We start from the raw sequence: 26,512 nt of genomic DNA, 5'->3' as shown, positions 1-26,512 counted from the left end.
ATCAACCTCTAAGCCAAGGCCACAAACTAAATGTGTTAGGGGTGAATAAGCAAAGAGGGCCAGGCATATCAAAATTGGGAATGGTGGAACAATGGCAAACTAGAAAGCATATGCTCCTGCTCAACCTATTAGAATTAAAGAGAATTTTAAACATGTTGGCTAATTTGGAAAAGTCTGCAGGTTAGACTCTAGACTACCTGTCTGTTACACACTCTAAGCCTTTGCCTGGTACTTCAGAATAGTAGCAGGAAGGGGAAAAGTGAATAACAACCCAGCGAAGCTATCACTTAGAATGGAAGGGCACATAGAGTGCTTACCAGATAAGGTCAATTTAAAGGAGCTTATCATCACCAAGCCTTTATTATATGAAATGTTAAAGGGACTTATCTAAGAAAGAGAAGATAAAAACTATGAACAGTAAAATGACAACAAACTCACACTTATTAACAATCAAACCTAAAAGAAAAACAAAAGCAAACTAAGCAAACAACTAGAACAGGGACAGAATCACAGAAATGGAGCTCACGTGGAGGGTTATCAGTGGGGGGTGGGAGGGGGAGAGAGGGGGAAAGGTACAGAGAATAAGCAGCATAAATGGCAGGTAGAAAATAGACAGGGGGAGGTTAAGAATAGTACAGAAAATGTAGAAGCCAAAGAACTTATATATATGACCCACGGACATGAACTGAAGGGAGGGAATGCAGGTGGGATGGGTGTGCAGGGCACAGGGTAATGAAAGGTGGAGGAATGGGACAACTGCAATAGCATAATCAATAAAGTGTATTTAAAAATATTAAAATAAAGTAAAATGACTTTGAAGTATAAAAATTATACCCTTGGGCCATTCTTTTCTGAGTATCTCCTCTTATATTTTCAAAATTCCCTTCCCCCTTCCTATTAAAAGGCTCCTATTTCTATTAAAAGTCTCCCATTCCATTCATATGTTCCCCTTGCCTGGATTTCCCTTGAGCCTTTGTTTTCTTCCATCAGATTTAAATAGTTTTCCATACTCATGTTGTCCATTTCCTTACCACTCATGCTAGTAATACCACAAGTATGGCTTCATTAAATTACTCATTAATTTTTCCTTTAATAATAACATACTCATACTAATAATAACTATAATTCAAAATTCAAAAGGTGTATGCATGTATACTATGCTTCAATAGACTTTTTAAAAGTTAACCAAAAGACATAAAAGGGAATAAACATTGAAATGTCTCCCCTATATATCTTACCCCACGTATCACACCTCCAGAAGTAACCAGTGTGTAAGTACCCTGAAACCCCCAGCTATTTTAATCTATTTGATTTTTGAGTTCAAGTACCTAGAGATTCCTACAATCCATTTCTTTTTAAAAAATTTCTCCACTGTCTGCATTTATAAATATGTGTGTGTCCTCCCCTCTTCCTCCTTTTTATGCAAATGTTAAAATATTTTATATGCTTTTCTGTCTTGGACTTTATTTTGGTGATCATTCTATAGCAGTACAGAAAGAGCTCCTTTACGTTTTTTTATAGCCACAGGGAATTTCCTTATATGGATGTACCTAACTTAGTCCCCTATTTTGCACATTCATGTTGCTTTCAACCTTTTATTATAAACAATGTGCGAGTAATAACATTACATATACATCATATACCCTCAATGCAAGTGTATCTGAAAAATTAATTCCCAGGAGAACTGCTTATATTTGTAATTTTGTTAGATGTTGCAATATTGCCACACCTAGAGGCTGTACCTATCAAGTGCCAGAATACTTATTTCCCTCACACTCTTACCAACATAGTTTTATTACCAAACTTGGATACCTCACTGCCAGAGGACTTCCAAAGTAACTTGGACAAGCAACTTGGACAAGCAACTTGTCAGTGGTTCCCTACTACTTAACCAAACAAGCCGTGTATTTTGGGGTAATCAAAGGTCTACACACTCCCCAACCCTAGTGTTCCTCTTCAGCTTCATTTCACCATCTTATATGGCCCTCCCATTTCCAGATCTTGCCATAAATGCATTAAACTATTAATCATTCTCAAAACACGTCGATGCTTTCTCATCTCATTCTCTTTCAGTGGGTTTCCATTCCATTTGAAATTTCTAATGCACCCAAATATTTACCTGTTGAAACTTTACTTCAAAAACAACCTATATGAAATCCTTCTGCTACCTACTCAAGCGTAAGTTATTTCACTTCTAAACTCCAAAGCATTTGACTTGTATATTTTTAAGCATATTTGATTATGTTATTACAGCCATCCCAATATTTTTCCCTTTTATCCCACTCAAATCTGCACCCACCCTCCCACCAGCATTCCATCTTCCTTAGTTCATGTCCATGGGTTGTACATGTAAGTTCCTTGGCTTCTCCATTTCCTATATGATTCTTAAACTTCCACTGTCTATTTTGTACATACCAATTATGCTTCTTATTCCCTGTACCTTCCCCCCGCCCCATTCTCGCCCTCCCTCTCTAAACTGTTAACCACCATGTGATCTTCATTTCTGTGATTTTGTTCATGTTCTAATCGTTTGCTCAGTTTTTAAGGTTCAATTGTTAATATCTGTTTGTTGTCATTTTACTGTTCATACTTTTTAATCTTCTTTTTCTTAGATAAGTCACTTTAACATTTCATATAATAAGAGTTTGGTGATGATCAACTCCTTCATTTGTTAAAAAAAGATTTTATTTCTTTCTTTTTAGACAGAGGGGGAAGATGGGAGAAAGAGAGGGAAACATCATTGCATGGTTGCCTCTCGAGCACCCCCTACTGGGGACCTCGCCTGCCACCCAGGCATGTGCTCTGACTGGGAATTGAACCACCAACCCTTTGGCTCACAGGCCCATGCTCTATCCTGAGCTACACCAGCCAGGACTTCAACTCCTTTAACTTGACCTTATCTGGGAAGCACTTTATCTGCCCTTCCATTCTAAATTATAGCTTTGCTGGGGATAGTAATCTTGGATGTAGAACCTTGCCTTTCCTGACTTTGAATACTTCTTTTCAGCTCCTTCTTGCGTGCAAGGTTTCTTTTGAGGAATCAACTGATAGTCTTATGGGAACTCCTATGTAGGTAACTGTCTCCTTTTCTCTTGCTGCTTTTGAGATTCTCTCCTTATCTTTAATCTTGGGTAATGTAATTCTGATGTGCCCTCATGTATGGTTCCCTGGGACCCAGAATTTCCTGGGAATTCTTTGGAACTCTCTGAGCATCCTGGATGTACATGTCAAGTTCCTCGGTCAGATAAGAGCAGTTTTCCTTCATTATGTTTTCAATTTCTAGTTCTTCTTCTCCTTCCATCTACCTTATCATTTGGATGTTGGAATGTCTAAAGTTGCCCCAGAAGTTCCTAAGCCTCTCCTCATTTTTTGAATTCTTGTTTCTTCATTCCATTCTGGTCAAGTGTTTTTTTCTTTTGTTCCAAGTCGTTGATTTGAGTCCCAGTTTCCTTCCCTTCCCTGTTGGCTCCCTGTATATTTTCCTTTATTTCACTTTGTACAGCCTTCAAAATACCTTCTATTTTGCAGACATATTCAATCATTTCTGCAGGCATCCTGATTACTGGTGTTTTGAACTCAGCATCTGATAGGTTGTCTATCTCCTTGTTGCTTAGTTCTTTTGCTGGAATTTTCATTTGTTCTTTTGTTTTGGACTTATTTCTTTGTCTCGGTGCACCTGTTATGTTTTAAGGGTATTCATTGGGGTGGGACAACCTACTTGGCTCTGTTACAGCACATACGGAGAAGGGGTCAGAGAAGGAACTGACCAGTCAGAGTTCCTTGCTCTGCTCTCACCCCACTTTCTGTCACTTCCCTCCCTTCCCACAATCAAATTGGGCCTTGCAGGTACTGATTCACAGGTGGGTGAGCTTGTGTACATTCTAGGATCTTGCAGTCCTCTCCAAAGGACTCTCCTGTGAGACTGGGAGTTTCTCACCCAATCACAACCCCCACAGATTTTTACAGCCAGACTTTATGAGGCTTTATTTCCTTGCACTGGGACCCTGGGTTGGGCGTTTTGTCTCACTCCCCAGTTGTCCCTCCCAGCCAATCTGCACACAAATGTGGAAAATTCTGTCCACCAGCTACCACCTTGCTGCACATCCTCTCTGCCCCACCTACCCGCATCCACCCATCCTAACAGTCTGAACAAATGTTTCTTCTTTAAACTGCTTCTTTGTCACACTTCCATGCAATTTTATTTTCTGGCACTGCTGGTTGTTTTTTGTTATCCATCTTTTGGTTGTGCAATGAAGTACTTCTACCTAGGCTTCCATCTTGGCTGGACTGTTTTGTATTTCTTATGGTGCTGTTGTTTTGTATTCTTGTCTTATCCTTCTTAGGTGATGGACAGTTTCTTAAGGACTGAGAAAAATGCTTTATCTCTGTACTTACACATCATCAGATGTTTCAGAGTTCAGTACAAGGAGCAGTTAGAATACTTTCTTTCTCCAGAACATACTGAGCCTATTAAAAGTAAGACTTGGCTTGACAGGCCACTGCATGCTTTCCTCAACCCCAGTTCAGAGGTATTAGGGATCAGAGGCCTTAGCAGCCCAGCAACATATCATATATTTTACAGACCTACTACAATTTCCCATTGACTGTTATTCCACAAAGTTAATTTATGTTCTTAATATGCTCATCCTTTGATTCACTGTCCCGGCATAAAGAAAGTTCTCAGCTTACTCTGTAATGGTTAGCATTAACTCAAGTCTTTGTGCCTATAAAAAAAGTAAAAAGCTAACTATTGTATATTCCAGAAAGGATTTGATATGACCAACCATCAGAACAACAACAGAAACCAGGAAAATGGTACAGTGAAGTGGTTATCAATATACACTTACAACCAGTCCTGAAGTCTTCATTCATCTCATCAGTTAGAGGCATATTTAAATCTTGTTCTTCATTAAAGGACGTGTAATAGGCAAGGTCAGTGACCCACCTACCTTCTTCATCTTGATAAACTACATTCTGTGGTAGATCATATTCTAAAAAAAAAATAAATAAATTCCAAAACTATCCAATGACTTTTGCAACAAGTAAAATGACATAATATTCTTAAAGTTTTATTTAGTTGCCTTATCTTAGTTATCCACAGCACTAAAACCTGCCCAAAACTAGTTAAAAAAAGGAAAATCCAATTTCCCCAAAGAAAAGTATCTCTCTGATGGTGGATAAACCAATCTTAACTACTGTAAAAGTCCCTAATGGAGATTTCGGGGAAAAAAGGAAGAGATGACTTACAAAGGTATATTTCAACTAATTCTGTAACTAAAGATACCATTTTTACTATTTATTATTTATTTATAGTGAAAATTTTTTACATTCAGAACTAGCTTAACTCAGTTATTATCCCAATTTTGTTGGCACGATCCATAGTTGGCAGCCTGCCAAACATGTGTATCCTTCTATCAGGCCTAATGAGGGTGCTGGCTATGACAGTGTCATAGAGCTTCTTCACAGCATCTTTGATCTGGTGCATGTTGGCCTTGACATCCCCAATGAACACAAATATTCCTCTATCTCTTTCATGCCTGACTTGGTAGTCAGAGGGAACTTGATGATAGCATAGTGATCAATCTTGTTTCTCCTGGGGGTACCCTTACAAAGATACTTGGGCTGTCTCCCAAGCCACAGAGTCTTGGGCTATCAAAAAGTGAGTGATGTGTAGATCTTCATTTTTTGTGTCAGTGGTAACCTTTCAGCACTGCTTCTTTGCCTCCAAAGCCTTTCCTTTGGCTTCTACTTTGGGAGGGGCAGGGGCTTTGTTCTTCACTTTCAGTGCAATATTCATTTTAAAGATACCATTTTTTAAATTCATAAAACATGTAAATATTTTAATATGAAGATTAGGCAAGTTCCTCTAAGAAATATATTCTACTAAAAACATACATATATATATACACATTTTATATATTTTACTTTTATTTTTTTAAAAAAGAAGCCAACTTACGGTCTTTACTCTTTTCAACGGACTCATAATATTCACATGTTCGTTTTTTGCTAGTTGGTGACTGGAAAATAGTGGAATTCATTCTTTTGTCACTAATGGGCTTCAAAGATGCTAGATTCACATTTTTTTGAATGAACACTTGAGGAATCTCAGTGTCTGTAGCTGATGCCAAATGCTTACTTTGGTGAGGAGACTCTGACTCCAGCTTGAAAGGGTTTATCAAGTCAAAATCATCTTTATTGACATTTGTGTCATGAAAATAATCAGCATTAGGTTTTGCATTAGCAACCCTGATAGTCTTCTCCGGAACTTCTTCTCTTATGTTTTTCTTTTAAAAGCAATAAAAGAGTCAAAAGTAAGTTTTGTTTTTCATAACTCCCTCCAAGATTTTATGGGAAAAAACTATGTATTTGAAATAAAATGTTTATTATATAAAAGAACAGACTATTCAGTATTTACTATATTATTCTAGATAATGTAAGACCCAATGTTACTCATAAATTTACAAAAACCAAAATTGATGCTGTGGTTGTGGCAAACGTAAATCAACATATTTAGGTACTGAAAGTGGGTCCAACGTATTCATTTCATTACAGGATGTTAGAAACATCAATTTAACTTTTATCATTACTACTGAAAGTCTCAGCAGGATGATAAGCCAACTAGTGTGACCAGCTTCATAAACTTAAGGACTGTTTTGAAGGACTGTGAATAACAGTCCTTCAAAACACAGATATTAATATCTTTTTTAATATTTTATTTATTTATCTTTAGAGAGGAAGGGAAGGAGAGAGGGAGAGAAATATCAATGTATGGTTGCTTCTCGTGAGTCCCCTGCTGGAAACTGGCCTGCAACCCAGGCATGTGCCCTAACTGGGAATCGAACCCCGATCATGTGGTTTGCAGGACCGCACTCAATCCACTGAGCTATACCAGCCAGGGCCAGATATTAATATCTTTTAATAGGAGTAAAACAGCAAATACTACAAACATCCCTGAGGAATCCAATGGCAACTGCATCAGAAACAGCAAATTAACTCAGTGCTCCAAAATCAAGATACTTCAACGTACTTTTCCAAATGGCACTTGTTGTTCTTTCCTAGAATAACAACCACTAAAAAGGGTCTCAAGTGCCTACAGTACTCTTAGATATTCAGCTATGATAATGGCCAATAAAGCCTATAACAGCAGTCTTTTTCTAAGATGTGTAACAAAAACAGCCTCGTGGACAAAGCTGGAATACTAAAAGAAGTAGTTCTTTATGAGGAAAAAGATGCTAACTTTGAAATAAAGTCTTAGGTTTAAATTCTAGCATCACCATTTATTAACTGGGTGATTTTCTAACAATGTTATACAAAAAATAAACATATTTTTACCTTGTATCAAAATAAATTCCATATGGCTTAAAGGTTTAGATGGAAAAGTACTAGGAGAAAATACAGGTGGATAATTTTGTATTCTTCAGTAAATAACATCTGTTAAGTGTTAACACTCTCATGGGTTAAACTGTGTCTCCCCCAAAAAGATATGCCGGAGTCTTACCAAGGTACCTGTAAATTGAGACCTTAACTTGGAAACAGGGTGTTTGCAGATATAATTACGGGTCTTGAAATGAGATCATTCTAGATTTAGAATGGGCCTTAAACCCTACGAGTAGTGTGTAGCTGACCCTTGAGCAACACAAGTTGGAACTGTGCAGGTCCACTTATATAAAATTTTTTTTCATAGTCAATGCTCCATATCCCTGGGTTTCATTAACATCCATGGATTTAACCAATCACAAATTGAATACAATGTTTTTCATATACATTTGGGGACCAACTGTAAGATTTGTGAGGTACCATCTTATATAACAGACTTGGGCACCTTTGGATTTGGGTATCTGTGCAGCTCTGGAACAAATCACTGGCAGATACCAAAGGACATAGTTAAGTTTGGAAGAAGGAACAAATTATATAAGAATTTTTGACTGTGTGGGGGATAGGGCTGGCACCTTAGCCTCTTCATTGTTCAAGGATCAATTGTACTTGTAAGAGAAAAAACAGGAACACTTCAAGGGACACAGAAGGAAAAGCCATGTGAAGACAAAGGTAGATACTGAACTAATGCTGCCATAACTAAGGAATACCAAGTCAACATGTTGGTTTCAGCCTTTTGGCCTCTAGAACTATAAGAGAAAAAATTTCTGTTGTTTTAAGGCAGCAAAATGGTAATTTGTATGGGCAGCCCTGGAAAACAAATACAAACTCTAAAGCCTAAAATGCATAAAGATCAGTAGAATGAAGGCCATGTGAAGACACAAGGAGAAGACAGCCACCTAAAAGCCAAGAAGCAAAGCATAACGAGAAGCAAACCCCGACAAAACTCTGATCTTAGACTTCTCCAGAACTGTAGTAAAAATAAATTTCTGTTGTTTGAGCCAAATAAATAAATAAAATGCATAAGGATCAAAATAACTCCTTAATACAGAGAGCTTCTAAAAGCAACAGTTAAAATGACTATCCTAATAGAAAAAAAGACAAAGACGACAAATGCCACTTAAAACTAGGTAACTGTTTTTCATAGGATACTAGCACAGACTGAAAAGAACCATAATGTGGGAAATGCTCTCTCCTCAATAAAGTGACTTAAACCAATCTCAAAGAAAGGTTATGATAGGCTCCAAAATTGCTCTACTCTTTAATGAAGTGCACTTGAACCCTTTATGTGCTTGGTGGAGAAGCCAATGGGGTAAAGCTATATACCACTTATGAGATTATAACTGAACACCTCCAAGACAGAACACAATCCAGGCAGAATGACAGGTTAATGACAGTCAACTCCCTCTCCCCACAAGCAAGGGACCATTGGTGGGAAACCTGGTGCTAAACCATTTGTAGACGACCTACTTCTGGGATGGCATTTTCTACATAGCAAAGCAGCTCTCTTGCTGTTATATATTAAAAGTTAGACCTAGACCTAGGGTGTCAAACTCATTTTCACTAGGGGCCACATCAGCCTCACAATTGCCTTCAAAGGGCTGAATATAATTTCAATTCCTTAACAGTTAAGGAGTAGTTGCATTTATACAGTCCTAAAATTATTTCAGCCTTTTGAAGGCTACCTCAAGGCTGATATGGCCCCCAGAGAAAATGAGTTTGACACCCCTGCCCTAGACACTGGGATTTGTTTAAAAACATAACAAAAAAGACCAATGTAATTTCTCTAACACTTTTTACCCAAACACAAAATAGGTCTTTGTTTTATACTTTGAAAGTTTAACTCTCAGCAACAGTTAAGAATTAGGAAATCTCCTGGCCGGTGTGGCTCAGTGGACTGAGTGCCAGCCCACAAACAAAAGAGTTGCCAGTTCAATTCCCAGTCAGGGCATATGCCTGGGTTGCAGGCCAGGTCCCCAGTAGGGGGCACGCAAGAAGCAACCACACACTGGTGTTTCTCTCCCTCTCTTTCTACTTCCCTTCCCCTCTGTCTAAAAATAAATAAAATTTAAAAAGATTAGGAAATGTGAGAAGGAAAAAAATAAAAGCAACCCACAGGTCTCTTAGGAGGTGGGGTTTCAAGAGGAGACGATCAAAGTGCAGTTGACACTTAACAACATGCTGTTATAGGCACTGACAACTAACTACCTAGTTGACAATCCCCACATAACTATTGACTCTCCCAAAACTCAACCATAATCCCTTGGTATCCACAGATGATTGGTTCTAGGACACCTATGGATACCAAAATCTGTGTCTGTAACAGTCCCTCACATAAGTGGCATACAACAATCCATACAGTTGCATCCATCAATTCCCGACTAGAAATTGAAAACACTGCTTTTAATCAAGTATTGGTTAACCTGAGAACATAAAACCCAGTGATACAGAGGACCAACTGTATACTTATTGAAAAAAATCTGCATATAAGTACACCCACAAAGTTCAAACCTGTGTTGTTCAAGGGTTGACTGTATTTGAAAGTCCCATCTTACTGAAGTCTAACAGAAACAATGAGATAACAAAGCACCCTGATAGTAATGTGCTGATACTGTCTCAAATAATAGCTGAAAAATGTCTCATACTAAGTAAAAGAAAAGGAAGTATGCCCTCCAAAAATGGAAAAATAGCATTCCTTGAAGAGTCTAACCATTGATTTCAATGTTGTCCATTATCATATGCACCAGTAAAAAAAAATATTAACCTATGACATATCAGTAGCTGAAAGACATGTTTATTTCAAGCATTAAAATATGAAAAATTTCTATCTTTAAATCTATAAAAAATTATAACAGAACTTACAAATTACACAAAAAGGAAAAACTGAGTATAGAGAAAAGATGAGAGCAGGAAGGAACATTATAATAAAAATTTTGAAAATGACATGAAACCTATTATATTAAGTAAAACACAATATAAAATATAACATTAATAACTATATGAGGTATTAAAGGATTAACATACTCATTAAAAAAATAGACTAATCAGATTATATTAAAAGCATTTAGTTTTTTTAGTTTTCTCATGTCCCTGAAACATATATAGTAATCTACACGTTACCTAAAACATACAGAAGGATTGGATTTTTTTTCCAAAACAAATCCTGATTAAAATCCTACAAACCTAGAGATATAAAATATAAGATAGTGAGGGGTGACGTCAGGGAAGATGGCAGATCAGAAAGTATTGGGAATCTGTCTTTCCACACAGACAATTGTACTGTACTGGCAAAAACTTCTTAAGTAATCATTTTGGAAGTCTGGAGACTATTTCAACACTTAGAGTTATCAGAGAAAAACTTTGCCAGTAAACTCTAATTAATGTGAAAGGGCAGTAGAAGATATTCCATGCAAATAGTAAGCAAAAGAGAGTTGGGGTGGCTATAATAGTATCAGATAAAATAAACTTTAAATCAAAAAATATTACAAGAAAAAAAGGTATAATAAACATTTATACAACTAAAAACAGACTCTCAAAATATGAGACAAAAATGAACAGAACTGAAAGGAAAAATAGGTAGTTAGTTCGACAATGATAGTTGGAAATTTCAATCTCCCACGTGAAACTATAGATACAACAAGCAGTCAGATGATAAGGAAATACAGAACTTAAAAGAATAAATCATTTAGATCTATTAAACATACAGACTACTCAACAACAAATACAGATTTTTCTCAAGGGCACACAGAACCATTTTAAGGATAAAATGTATGATAAGCCAAAAAGCAAGTGTTAATAATTATATAAAAAATAAGTATCATACAAAGTATTTTCTCCAACCATAACAGTATGAAGTTAGAAATCAATTTTAAAAAATAGAAAATACATAAAATATATCAATTAACAATATTAAATAATGGGCCAAAGAAAAATTACAAATTAATTTAGAAAATACTTAGAAAGATGAATGAAAGCAAAAACACAACATACCAAAACTGACTGGATGCAGTAAAAGCAGTACTCTTAAGGACTTTTATAGCCGTTAATGCCTACATTAAAACAATTTCAAATCAGTAACCTAACTTTATACCTTAAGAAACTAAAAAAAATTAACCCAGAGCTAGCAAAGGAAATAATAAACACTTTAGTAAAAATAAAATAGAGAATAGAAAAATACAGAAAAATCAATGAAATAAAAAGTTAGTTCTGTGAGATTGTCAAAAACCAGACAAAATTTAGCTAGCAGAGAGAGAAGATTCAAATAAGTAAAGCCAGAAAGGTAAAGTGGGGACATTACTACCAACTTTACGACATAAAAGATTATAAGACAGTATTATGAAAAATAGGCCAACAAATCACATAATCTAGTAGAAAAGGACAAATTCCTTGAAAATCCAAATAGAAGGAAATAGAAAGTCTCAACAGAACTAACACAAGAGTTAGAATAAGTAATCAAAGACGTTCCAACAAAGAAAACTCCTCAATTAGATGGCTTCACCACTGAATCCCACCAAATGTTTAAAGAAGAATGAACACCAATCCTTCCGAAATATTTTCAAAAAAACAAGAGAGGAAGGAACACTTCCCTAACTCATTGAATAAGAACACAGTTACTCTGTTATCAAAGCCAACAAAAGAGATCAATAGAAAATTATAAGCCAATATCCCTTATGAATACAAAAAAATCCTGAAAATATTAGCAAATCAAATCCAACAGCACAGGAAAAGGATTATTAACCAAAACCAAGTGGGATATATGCAAGAATACAGGGGTGGTTCAACATAAGAAAATCAATCAATGTAAAAACATATTAATAGAAAAAAAGGACTTCCGCCAAGATGGAGGCATAGGTGGAAACACTGTGCCTTCTCCCACAACCAAGTCTGAATACAACAAAGGTTTGGAGAACAAAGACACAGCCAAAAAACCAGAAAATTGAATTATACAGAAGTCCGACAACCACCAACTGTTTAACGGGGACGGTAAGAGGGGTGGAGCCAGCAGCGGAGCAGGGTAGGAAAGATCCCCAGACCTAGGCACACAAGTGGCCCGTACCCAGTCAGGGTGTGGGGCAGACTGACCGTGGTCACACATTCGCTCACAGTGAGACAGACCACGCAGGCCCCAGGGGGCAAGGGCTGACGGCGGTGGCACACTTGCGTGCAGTGGGGAGAAACGCGTGGGCCCAGTGATGGTGGCAGCTGCCGCACCCGTGGGGGTTGCGGCAGGAGACAGGAGACAGGACGCCATTGCTTCTCTTTGATCCCGCCCCCACATACAGCATCACAACCCAGCCACTGAGTTGCCCCGCTCTGGTGAAGACCTAGGGCTCCGATCCTGCTATGTAACAGGCATGAACAGACAAAAACATTATGGCTCAAGAAGAACTCAAAGTCCCAGGGCCGAAAACTCTAAGCAACCGAGAAATAGCCTCTCAGAAGCACAATTCAAGACACTGTTTATCAGGATGCTCACAGAACTTGTTGATTATACTCACAAATTAGAGGAACATATGAAGGCTAAACTAATTGAAATGAAGGGAGATGTCCAGGAAACCAATAGCAATGGAAAGGAAAATGGGACTCAAATCAATGGAATGGACCAGAAGGAAGAACAAAACATCCAACCAGAAAGGAATGAAGAAATGAGAATTCAAGAAAATGAGGAGAGGCTTAGGAACCTCCAGGACATCTTTAAACGTTCCAACATCCGAATTATAGGGGTACCAGAAGGGGGAAAGAAACAGCCATGAGTGGAAAACTTATTTGAACAAATAATAAAGAAGAACTTCCCCAGTCTGGCAAAGGAAATAGACTTCCAGGAAATCCAGGCAGCTCAGAGAGTCCCAAAGAAGTTGGACCCAAGAAGGAACACACCAAGGCACATCATAATTACATTAGCCAAGACCAAAATGAAGGAGAGAATCCTAGAAGCAGCAAGAGATAAGGGGACAGTCACCTACAAAGGAGTACCCATCAGACTGTCAGCGGATTTCTCAAAAGAGACCTTACAGGCAAGAAGGGGCTGGAAAGAAGTATTCCAAGTCATGAAATCCAAAGACCTACAGCCAAGATTGCTTTATCCAGCAAAACTTTCATTTAGAATGGAAGGACAGATAAAGTGCTTCTCAGATAAGGTCAAGTTCAAGGAGTTCATCATCACCAAGCCCTTATTATATGAAATGCTAAAGGGACTTATATAAGAAAAAGAAGATGAAAAATATGAACAGTGAAAGGACAGCAAACTCACAGTTATTAACAACCACACCTAAAACAAAAGCAAACCAAGAGGACAGCTAGATCAGGAGTGGAACCATAAAAATGAAGAACGCATGGAAGGTTAGCAACAGGGGAGTGGGAGGAGAAGGTACAGAAAATAGCATAGACAGTAGGTAGCACATAGATAAAGGGGAGGGCAAGAATAGTGGGGGAATATAGAATCTAAAGAACTTGAGACCCATGGTTATAAACTAAGGGGGGAGAATGGTAGGGGAGGGAGTGTGCGGCTGGAAGGGAATGAAGGGGGGAATAGAACAACTGTAATGGTATAATCAATAAAATATATTAAAAAAATAAAATAAAAGAATAAAGTAAAAAAAAAAAGAAAAGAGAAAAACCACATGATCATCTTAATTGATACAAAAAAATCCCATACCCTTTCATAATAGAAACTCTAAAAACTAAGAATAGTTCCATTGGTCTATGTGTCTGTTCTTTTGCCAGTCTGTGAAAACCAGATGGGATTATGTCTGAGTGAGACAGAGGGCTTCTGGAGTCCCAAACTGTCCCCTTAAAGAGTCTGTGAATGGACTTAGACTCACTGTATCTTAGCCCCATCACTGAGGCAGTATCTCATAATAATCCAGGGGACAAAAGGGGAGAAAATGAATTCTCTGGCTTCAGGGCAAGGTCTGGAGGTGCAGCTATCTCCCAGACAGAAGTGCTAGCAGAAGCCATTGTTCCTTTGCTGAGCCCTTCCCTCACAGAGCTGGAAAGTAGCCAATAAATCAGAGTCTCCATCAAACTGGTTAATATTGGTCACCCTGCATCAGTGATTCCCTGAGACCCTGCACCATCAAACTTGCAGATCCACTACCCAAGACATTTCCAATGGCTTTTCTATACAAACAGCCTGTCTTGGCTCATGCTCAGATTTTCCTAAAATCTCTCAAAATGTTGAAAAATTCAAAACAAGCAGCATCTGCCCTTGGTGCACCCTGAGCCTCTTGCCAACTGGCTGTAGGCCTAGCACTAGATGCAGCCAGCCTTGGTTTGCAGCTTGGCTTCTCCTATGTTACCTCAGAGCCCATCTGCAGATCGCTTTTTAGCTCATACCAGGTAGCCCCAAGTGGCAGCTGATCTTGACCTATACTTCACAGGAAGCCCCAGAGCCAGTGCACCCAAGTAGACAACTTTTGGACAGGTTCAGACCATACTGAATTATCAGCCAACCAACTCCACGAGTGACACACTCAACAGGGACGCATTGCACCCCACAACAACTTGGCAACAAGTCTTGCTCTAGGGGGTTACCCTTACACAACAGATTCTCTGCTATAGTCAATAAGCCTAGGGATAAATCCTTTCCACTGAAATGCCAACAGAAATCAATGCTCAAGTAAAACAGGACAGTATATACAGTCCATGGAGGGGGCTATACCTGGAACACCCAGCTCAGGTAACCAGGGTAGATACACCACTGGGCCCTATAGGACACATACTGCATTAGGCTAACTCTACTAAGATTGGAAGATGTAGCTGCTTTAACTAAGATATAAAAAGCAAAACAGGAAGGCAGCAAAAATGAGGTAACAAAACAACCATATCCCAAATGAAAGAACAGAACAAAACTCCAGGAAAAGACCTAAATAAAATGCAGACAAAGAATATACCAAACACAGAGTTCAAAACACTGTCTGTAAGAATACTCAATGAGCTTAGGGGAAGAGTAGATGAACTTAGTGATAACTTCAGGAAAGATGTGAGAAAGAAAAAAACCACTCAAGCATGAGGAATACAATAACTGAAATGAAGAATACATTCCAGGAAATTAACTGTAAAGTAGATGATGCAAAGGATCAAATCTGGAAGGAAGCAGAAAACACCCAATCAGAACATCAAAAAACAAGAAACCAACATAATGAGAATAGTATTAAGAAGCCTCTAGGACAACTTCAAGTATACCAACATTCATATCATGGGGGGGTGCTAGAAGGAGAAAAGTGAAAGCAAGGAATTAAAAAACTACTCAAAAAAGTAGTGATGAAAAAGTGTCCTAACCCGGTGAAGGAAATAGACATACAAGTCCAGGAAATGCAAAGTACCAAACAAAATGAACCCAAAAAGCCCACACCAAGACACATCATAATTAATATGCAAAAGGTTAAAGACATACAAAGAATCTTAAAAACTGCATAGAAAAGCAGTTAGTTACCTACAAGGGAGCTCCCGTAAGATTGTCAGCTGATTTCTCAACAGAAACTTCTCAGGCCAAAAGAAATTGGCAAGAAATATTCACTGTGATGAAAAGGAAGGACACACAACCAAGATTATTACACCTAGCAAAGCTCTCATTTAGAATAAAAAAACAGAACTTCCCAGACAAGAAAAAACCTAAAGGACTTCATCGCCACCAAACCAGTATTACAAGATATGTTAAAGAATCCTTTTAAAGAAACAAACCATCAAAACTATGAGAAATAAAATGACAAGAAGTACATATCTATCCACAATTACTTTAAATGCAATATATTAAATGCCCTCATCAAAAGACAGAGGATGGCTGAATGGATGAGAAAACAACTCTCATACCGTATATTGTCTTGAGACTTAATTCAGATCAAAAGACACATGCAGACTTAAAGTAAAAGGATGGAAAAAGATATTTCATGAAAATAGAAATAAAAAAAGATCTGGTATAACAACACTTATGCCAGATAAAATGGACTTTAAAACAAAGGCTACACAACAAGAGACAAAGAAGGACCCACCAATTCCATTTTGGGGCATTTATCAAAAAAAAATAGAATACCAATTCAAAAAGGCATATCCATCCATATGTCCACTGTAGCATTATTTATAATAGCCAAGACATGGAAGCAACCTAAGTGCCATCAACAGACAAATGGATAAAGAAGTGGTAGATATATACAATGTAATATTACTCAGCCATAAAAAAAAGAATGAAATCTTACCATTTACAACAGCATAATGGACCTGGAAGGTATCATGTGAAGTGAGTTAAGTCAAAGACAAATACCATATGATTTCACTTATATGCACAATCTAAATAACAAAATAAAGGAACAAACAAAACAGGAACAGACTCATAGATACAGAGAACCGTTTAACAGTTGCCAGAGTAAAGGGGGGTTATGGGGAAAATGAAATGGTGTAACTACCAATTTAGGAAGCATAAATTGGTAGTTACAAAATAGCCACGGGGATGTCAAGTATAGTATGAGGAATATACTCAACAATATTGTTTTAAGTATATATGGTGCTAGATGGGTACTAGATTTATTGGGGTTATTACTCATAGTATATATAAATGTCAAATCACAGCTGTACATCTGAAACTTATATAATACTGTTTGTTGATTAATTAAAAAGTAAAAAGTTATTTAAAAATAAGTAAAAATGCTATTATACAAAGACTGTATCTTTGCATAAAAAATTTTAAGAAAATACAAATAAACTTACTTTGTCACAATGCAAAACACTACCCTTCGAACTTTCTGCACTTTCTTTCTCTTTTGCAATTCTCAAAGTATTAGAGGAAAATGGTAACACGCCATCATGCCTTCTACTGTTTCCATTACCTATAGAATTACCTAAAATATATAAAAATAATAATAAGGCAAAGTCAGTTTCAGTAATCTAATGTAATAACCGTTTTTTGCTACTCATTTTATTTTATGTAAACCTAATACTTAACATTCACATGACAAATATAGCAATTGGCATGAGAGAAAATAATCAACAACATGAGGCAACAGTAAATGTGGGGAAAAAAGCACTCTGAAAACTGTTAGATTGTCAAGATTTGGGGGAAGACAAAGGTTAATACATATTAAATCATACCAAAAAACCAAGCATTTTTGTAAAAAATGCAAAGTCAAGTAGAATTAAGAACAAAGGAATTGTATCAATACTTACTGATCCCAGATAGACAAAAAACATGGCCATCCTCAGACTCTTTGTGAGTTGTTTCAGAATTTCTTGAAGAGTGTGACACATGAGAAATCAGACAGCTGTTATTTTCTGACTGAGATTTACAGCTTAAACTACCATTTTCGTTTGCCTGTTAAAAGAGTATCTTAGCTTTATGAATTTTTAAAGTTAAAAACATTTGATGAGTAAAATATGGGAAGCAGAAAATGTTCTAATTTTAGGAAGCAGATCATTTCTAGGAGGCCTCAGAAATGATAATAAAATCAGTTCATAAAGGACTGTTCAGGAATCACAATGTTCACTTGACCTTCATCCACAATGACTTACTATGACAAAGTGGGGGGAAAGGCACCTTCCTAAGGAGATATCTGGCCAACATATTAACCAAGATAATCAGACACAGCTTCACCAATATTGGGACAGACTTAAATATCTCCTGAATGATGCTATAAGATACACAAAATATCACCCATGTTAAATCTTAATCTGCTTATTTAAAAAATGTTTAATTTGACTTCTTGCCAAATTTCATCCAATCAGGAGAAGGAAAATTGGGTCATTTTACAAAACAACAGGTCTAGATTTTACAAAATAGATTAATGGCACTGGCTAGTGTGGCTAAGTTGGTTGGAGCATCTTCCATAACTGAAAGATCATAGGTTAGATCCTGGTCAGGGCACATGCCTAGGTTGGGGGTTTGATCTTCAGTAGGAACACGTCATACAAGATATAACCAATCAGTGTTTCTCTCTCACATGGATGTTTCTCTCCCTCCATTTCCCTCTGTGTAAAGTCAATAAACATGTCCTTGGATGAAGATAAACAAATAGTTTAATGACCTGAGAGGACTACACCCAACTGAAAAAACAGAGACATGACAACCAAATGCATGTGTTATTTTGATTAAATCTGGATCAGATAACAATAAAAATAAAGAACATTTTGGTAACAACTAAGTAAATTTGAATATAGTCTGTATATTAATTTAAATTACTGTGTCAAAGTTAGATAACAATTGAAGTTTTATAGCAAAGTATTCTTATTCACAGGCGATAAATGCTGAAGTACAAGGGTAAAATGTCATATCTGCAACTTACTTTAAAATGATTCAGGAATAAAGCACTTATGGGGGAACAAAGAAAATGCAAAGATGGCAAAAATATTAATAATCAGTTAATCTAGACATGGGATGTATAGATGTTCAGTGTACTATTCTTCTAATTTTTCTGTATGTGAATGAAAAGGTAAGAGAAGGCAGAAAAGGTGTTTATCATCAGTTTACATAAAGGAAAAAGAGTCCAAACAAAACAAAAGCTTACGTTCTATGTTAATATCCAAAGAAACCATTAATAACTTTCTAATGTTGAATTTCTGAAAACCCGTAACAAATGGAACATACCTCACTAGAATCACCTACAGGTAACTTAAAATCCTTTTCTGGAAGTTCCTGTCCTTCTTGGTCTTCATATATCATTCCTGGAATTGCCAGTTTCTCAAAATAAGCCTCCAAATGATCATCATAAAACTCTTCATCATCAATATCACCATCTATTAATAAATGGAGGAAAAACAGAACAGGCTTTAAAGTAGTGATTTAACTATAATTTAATCAGAAAGTTGATAACACACATAAGTCAAGGTTTATGTGATTTCAATTTAACATTTGACATGAAAAACCTTATAATTTCAGTCTATGAATTATTATAAGCATTCCAATATACAAGGTTGGTCTGAAAAATTCCAGCCATCATTAATATAACAAGAACAGCTTGCGTAACATCGATAGAACCTGGCAACCAAAGACAGTGGACTGGAATGCACATGCATTAACAATGACGACTTCACTGTATTAGTCAGTGGGGGCTGTTGATGCTGATGAATGACCACGTGTACTGTGTAGCTATAGCATTCAAAATGACTGAGTGAGTAGAACCACAAATCTGATTCAAATTTTGCCTTTTCCTCTGCAGAATGACTTATTTCATTTAGCACAATGCCCTCAAGGTTCATCCATGTTGTTAATGGCAAGATTCAATTTTTTTTATGGCTCAATATTATATTGTGTGTTTATATGATGTCTGTCCAGAAAAAGTCCAGCCTTTGTTAATATGACAAGAACAGTTTGTGCAACATCAATGTAACCTCGCAATCATGGAGAGTGGACTGGAATATGCATGTGTGAGCAATGACGACGACTTCATTGTACTAGTCATTAGGGGCAGCAGGTGCCATTGAGTGAGCTTGTATATTGTGTGACTGTTACATTCAAGAGACTGAGCAAATAGAGCAATGAACCTGCATCAAATTTTGCTTTAAGCTTGAACATTCCTCCGTGGAAACTATTCCGATGATTCAGAAGGCCACAGCCCTGGACAACTGGTGATTGGCAGCTTCATCCCAACAACATGCCCACTCATGCATCACATCTCATGCAGAGCTTTGTGGTAAAACATCAAATCACTCAGATAACTCAGCCTCCCTACAGCCCAGACTTGGCACCCTGCAACTTCTGGCTTTTCCTAAAATTAAAATCACCATTGAAAGGGAGGATATTTCAGACCATTAATGAGATTCAAGAAAATACAACAGGGCAAGTAATGGTGACTGGGAGAACTGTGTGAGGTCCCAAGCTGCTTACTTTGAAGGAGACTGTGACATCACTGTCCTGTGTACAATATTTCTTGTGTCTTTTATCTTCTTTAATAAATGTCTCTTTTTCATAGTACATGGCTGGATACTTTCTGGACAGACTTAATAAAATATTTAACTTTCTTTGGTAAGGTAACATAGAAATAAATCCTGGCATATACCATAAGTTAGGGTATAATAAATGTGGCATTAAAGATCATTGGGCAAAGGGTGGATTATTCAGAAAATAAAGTGGCCCAAGACACGTCATAATTAAAAGGCCAAATGTTAAAATATAAAGAGAGACTCTTAAAAGCACCAAGAGAAAAGAAGTTAGTTACAAGATGGTTCCCATGGGAGTGGGGAGAGGAAAATGGGTGAAGAGGTGAGGGGATTAAGAACTACAAATTGGCAGTTATGGAATAGCCATGGGGATGTGAAGTACAGTGTAGGACATGGAGTAGTCAAAGAACTTATACGCACGACCCATGGACATGAACAATGGGCGGAGGACTGCCTGTAGGAGTGAGGGGTGCTGGGTGGAGGGAGGCAAAGAGGGAAAAAAATCAAGACAACTGTAATAACATAATCAATAAAATATAATTTAAAAAAAAGAAAATGAAGATAGAGTGGCGAATGGGTAACTATCAAAAAAGAATAGATAAGCCCATCATAAAAGTTTCAAAAGGTGAATTAATAATTAACTGTAAGTGAAACATCAAACAATATCTGATATCCTGAGAAAGAAGAAATTAAGGAAAAATAAGATATCAAAGTTTTAAACATTAATAGATATAATTCAAAATATTCAACCTCTACCAAAACCAGAAAGTTGCAAATAAATAAGTAAAACAATACTGGTAGTTTTGTTTTGATTTTTAGGTTTTGTTTTTTGGGGCGGTCGGGAGCAGTGATATATTTTTATTTTAACAAACAGGCGGCAGGGACAAATGAAACTACAACACTTACTCCCTAGTAATGGTACTGTAAGTTATCACTGCCTTTTCAAGAGAATCTTGCAATCAACATTAAGAGCCTTAATAATGCTCACAAGATTTGACTTAGTTAATTTATCTCTAAGACTCTAGCCTGCTAAAACAAATATCTATATAAATTCAGGTCGACAATTCCTTATTCACAACTCCATCATTCAAAATTATCTAAAAACCATCATAGCAAAACCTGTCATGAATTTAGTTTCTATTGATCCCACTCAGCCCATTGGCCTGGCCTTCAAAGTCATGAATAATTTATCCCAGACTACTTTTCTGGATTATTCCCAAATTCAGACTCCTACAAGTATTGTAAACCTGCCACACAAAACCACTGGCTATTTCCCAGACATGTTTTATCTGCCCCCCTACCACACAGTGTCTTTTGCTGAAGTTGTTCCTGCTTCCTATAATGTATTTCTCTTTCCATATCTATGTTAAGCCTTTCAAAGGCCTCTTCAAGAGGAAAAACTGCATATTCTTTCAGTAAAGCTTTACAGTTATTTTCTCCAATCAGCATTGCTCATCCTCCCATGGTTTATGCACAATTTACACTGTTGAGATATACATAACACAGTGGGATGTTTAGCTATGCATCTCTTTTCTTACTTGGCAGGTCTTTCAGAAAGCAGAGATTAAATATTTCATGGTTCACCCAATTTCTCAACATAGTGCTTTACACTGTGGGGAACCTAGGGCTACTACTTCGTACCCTTATTATAATAAACTCAGGGATAAGCATATCAGGATTGATACATAGAAATGTTTTAAAAATTCCATCATTTAACAAAAGTGGCCATTTGAGTGCTGGTGGGTAAGAAGTAAAGGAGAAGGCAAAGAAACAAAAAGCTGGCATAAAAACTATTGCAATCAAGAAACAGACATGAAATAACAAGGTAAGGGCTAGGAAAACACAAATTTCTTTACAGTACCAGAAGAATCTTCTAAGCTTGTAAGCGACATAAGTTTCTCATTTTCTATTAAACTAGCATGGCTTAAATCATTGTTTGGATTCTTGTCTTCAAAATGTTTTCCAGCATCAGGATGAGCAACCTATAAGAAATAAAGCGCATGTAAGAGAAATATATTCACTGCTTTGAACACCATAGCACAAGGCTGCAAAAAGGACTACCAATATGCTCAGTATCTGTAATTCACAATTTAGGCAATGAATGTCTAGTTGTTTTGCATGCATTAATAACTTTCTTCTAGGGATTCCAGTAAAGATGGCAACATAGGCAGACGTGGCTCACCTCTTTGCACAACCACAGCAAAATTACACTAAAATACAGAACCACCATAACTCAGGAACATCAGAAATCAAGTTGAATGGAAGTCTGACAACTATGGAACTGAGGAAACCACATCCATTCAGACTGGTAGGAAGGGCACAGATGCAGAATGGGCTGGCCCCACACCCATCTGGATGAAAATTCAGGACCCACAGCTCGGGAGTGAGGAGTCCCAGTCCCACACCAAGCCCCCAAGCCCAGGATTCCAGTGCCAAGAAGATAAGTCCCCACAACTTCTGGTTGCAAAAACCAGCGGAGATTGAATCAGTGAAGGAAGCTGCAGGAGCCCTCACCAGTTCCTCCTGGGGAATCCACATATGGATTCACCTATTCAGACTTGCTCCCTCTGAGCTCCAGCACCTGGGTGGCTGCTTGAAGGGCAGCAGTGGTTTTAAGGGAGAGACTGAAGTTTCTGGCATTGGGGCGAGCAGAGGACATTGTCCGTTTGCTAAGCTTCCCCCTGTACAGTCTGTAGGTTGGTGCCATATCTGGGACTCCATCAACCTGCCTAACAGTGTCTGACCCATCCTGGAGATCCACAGAGGCTCTACCCTACTCAATTTATAGGCCCACCCAGGCTGCTTTTCCATAACAATGGTTGGTCTTGGCTCCTAATCCTACTAAACAAGCAACAGCTGGCCTCAGTGAGCCCTAGTGGCAGCCAAACAGTCACAGCTTGGCTTCCCCTGGGAGTTACCTAGCCCAGCACAAGTAACAGTCATCTCAGAAAGCTTTACAGCTCAGGCAGTGTGCCCCAGGCAAAACACAAGCTGGGGGCGGACCTGAGCCTATACCACCCAGGAAATCCCAGGATGCAATGCACCCAGTGGACAGCTACAGACCATGTTAGAGCACCACCACACTGCCCCTGCATAGATGATCTTCCATGGAGGGCAGAGGCTGGTCGTCAGTGGTCACAGCCAATGCTTGCATCTGACTGGCCTGAGTAAATCCCTCCCACTGACCTGCCAACAGCAACCAAGGCTCAACTACAAGAGTAAAGTATACTCAACCCACACGAAAACTGCACAGCAGTACCCAGTTTGGGTGATAGGGAAAACTGTACCACTGAACCCTACAGAACAGCTACTACATTAGGCCATACTACCAAGACATGGAGTCGAAGCAGCTCCATCTAATACATAGCAACAAACACACGGGGGATGATAAAATAAAGGACAAAGAAATATGGCCCAAATGAAAGAACAGATCAAAAGTCCAGAAAAAGAGCTAAATGAAATGGAAATAAGCAATCTATCAGATGCAGAATTCAAAACACTGGTTATGAGGATGCTCATGGAATTTAGTGAGTACCTCAACAGCATGAAAAAGACCCACTCAGAAGCAAAGGATACACCAATTGAAATAAAGAACAATTTGCCCTGGCTGGTGTAGCTCAGTGGATTGAGTGCAGGCCTGTGAACCAAACAACCACAGTTTGATTCCCAGTCAGGGCACATGCCTGGGTTGCAGGCCAGTTCCCAACAGGGGACACACAAGAGGCAACCATACATTGATATTTCTCTCCCTCTCTCCTTCCCTTCCCCTCTAAAGATAAATAAAATCTTTTAAAAAAAGAAATAAAGAACAATCAACAGGGAAAAAACAGTAGAATGGGTGAAGCTGAGAATAAAATCAATGACTTGGAACACAAGGAGCCCCCTCAAAAAAACCATGCAGAAGAACAAGAAAAAATAATCCCCCCAAAATGAGGATAGTATAAATAACCTTTAAAACAAGTTTAAGAGGTCCAGCATTAACCTCTTATGGATGCTAGAAGGAGAAGAGAAAGAACAAGAAATTGGAACTCTGAAGAAATAGTGAAAGAAAACTTCCCTAACCTGGGGAAGAATATAGACATGCAACTCCAGGAAGCACAGAGAATCCCAATTATGATGGATGCAAAGAGGCCCACTCCAAGACACATCATTATTAAAAGGCCAAAGGTTAAAGATAAAAAGAGAATCCTAAAACCAAGAGAAAAGAAGTTAGTTACTGGAAGGTTGCCACACGGGAGGGAGGAGGGGGAGAATGGGTAAAGAGGTGAGGGGATTAAGAAGTACAAATAGGTTGTCACAGAACAGCCCTGGGGATGTAAAGTACAGTATAGGAAATGGAGTAGCTAAAGAAGCTATACCTATGACCCATGGACATGAACAATGGTGGGGGGATTGCCTGAGGAAGTGGGAAGTGCTGGGTGGAGTGTGCTAAAGTGGGAAAAATCAGGACAACTCTAACAGCATAATCAATAAAACATAATTCAAAAAGTACCTTTTTCCTCTCTCGTTGTCACCTCCTCCCATGACCCACATCCTTAAAATTTAATATCTCAAAAGATGCACATGCTCATAAGATCTAGTAATATAGCTGGTATACTAATATATAACTGAATTTCAGCAACAGGCTTGCAACAGGAAGTGAAAATAATAGCAAAATTGGACTCAGCAACCTACAAAGGAAAAAGGTTTCTCTGTCCTTCAACCCAGGGACCATGTACCCCTAAGTACATTCAGGCTCAGAATACAATGTAATTATTTCCTCCTAGGTGTCAATTTTATTTCACAATCATATTATTTATCAAACAGTATCAACTTCAGAATTAGATTGCAAAATGCATACCAATTTTTAGGATTAAAAACATGGGCTCTCCCTGCAACTGCACACTTGTAGACGGCAGTGCTGCAATAACACACACCACATGAGCTCATAAAGATCTAAGGCACCAGGGGGACCAGAGGCTACTGTTGTGAAACAAGTTTTGTGTGCAGGAATATTTCATAATAAAAAATTAGGAGAAAATCTATATGAGGAAGATCAATATGTAAAACACCTCTGCCTTTTTTGGTTATGGATTCTACTGACAACTCCATCTACTCTGCCATGCTTGTTACCTTATATATGGGCCCACTGAACTAGACAGACCCTGGAAAACATCCTTATTCTGCTAAACTGATGTAGTTCTTACGGTCAGGGGTGTCAAACTCATTTTCACCGAGGACCATATCAGCCTCGCAGTTGCTTTCAAAAGGCCAAATGTAATTTTAGGACTATATAAATGTTAACTACTTCAACCTCTTTTATCAAATATCTCATGTTTCTATACTTGTTTTGCTGCTTTCCAGTTTTATGGTCCTGCTCTTTTATTATCAATGATTTCTAATGTTTTCAGAAAGCCAGTTCTCCAACCAATAAGCAAATAAATTACTTCTCAAAGGACAAAGTTATGTTCTCTCTTTAGAAACCATATTTTTCTAAATGTTCAAAAAATCATGCTTTCTAACTTAATTTCAATTTGACTACACCTGAACTTCCTATCAAAAGTACATCTCATACTTCAAATTTACTAGTGGTGACATACAGGGAGCAAACTCATGGAGCAGAGGTCAACAAATTTACCCATTTTCTGTCAAGGGCCAAATAGTAAATATTTCAGGTTTTGCCAGCATAGTTTCTGTCACACTTTTCAACTCAGCTGGTAAGAGCCATGAACAATACAGAAACAAATGAGTGTGGCTGTGTTCCAACAGAACTGGCATAGGGAAATTATTCTTACTTTTGAACTCTTATAATCATTATCTAAAAACTATCTTAAAAATTCTTAAAACAAAAGCTGCAACTTCTGTATAAGCTTTAAAAGTACTTAGCTTATATTTTATAAACAAGTCCCATAAACATGACCCTATAGGCCTAAAATCCCAGTTCACTGTTTGTTTTGGACATAAACCGTTTAACTGCTCAACACCCCTTCCTTTGGGGAGCCCACATCTTTTCACTTCATGTGGTCCTGGTAGGGTTATCAGTCATATCCTCTATCAGTGCACATACAGACACTGATACTCACATACACACACAGACAAGTAAACATACGGTCCATGTCATAAATCAGAGTGCTTTACCTCAACCCACCTCTTAGCTCAGTGATTTACATAGGGAAAGACATATGACACAAGTGAGCTCATTAGAGTTGTCTCCTATTTTTTTAAAATTTATCCCAAAGAAAGATCATGCTCTTCTTTTTTAACACGAATGTTGAGTATGGGCTTGGGTTGCCTA

At 37.8% G+C, this 26,512-nt stretch overlaps 1 protein-coding gene across 1 annotated transcript in view; it reads right to left on the bottom strand.

Moving 5' to 3' along the window:
• The window catches only part of CEP192 (centrosomal protein 192), a 147,203-nt gene that overhangs the window by 97,992 nt on the left and 22,699 nt on the right, over window positions 1-26,512 (bottom strand). The window contains exons 7-12 of the mRNA XM_037067640.1: window positions 22,100-22,220; window positions 18,947-19,095; window positions 17,533-17,677; window positions 17,077-17,207; window positions 5,957-6,284; window positions 4,848-4,991 (exon numbers count right to left, since the gene is read on the bottom strand). Of these exons, the coding sequence (XP_036923535.1) occupies window positions 4,848-4,991; window positions 5,957-6,284; window positions 17,077-17,207; window positions 17,533-17,677; window positions 18,947-19,095; window positions 22,100-22,220 (1,018 nt within the window). The remainder of the gene's footprint in view (window positions 1-4,847; window positions 4,992-5,956; window positions 6,285-17,076; window positions 17,208-17,532; window positions 17,678-18,946; window positions 19,096-22,099; window positions 22,221-26,512) is intronic.

This window comes from Sturnira hondurensis, unplaced genomic scaffold (genome assembly GCF_014824575.4).
Source record: "Sturnira hondurensis isolate 20B ecotype Veracruz unplaced genomic scaffold, ASM1482457v3 Scaffold0017338, whole genome shotgun sequence".
NCBI lineage: Eukaryota > Metazoa > Chordata > Mammalia > Chiroptera > Phyllostomidae > Sturnira > Sturnira hondurensis.
Note: the sequence above shows the minus strand (reverse complement) of the source record. Positions and strands in the feature narration are given on the sequence as shown.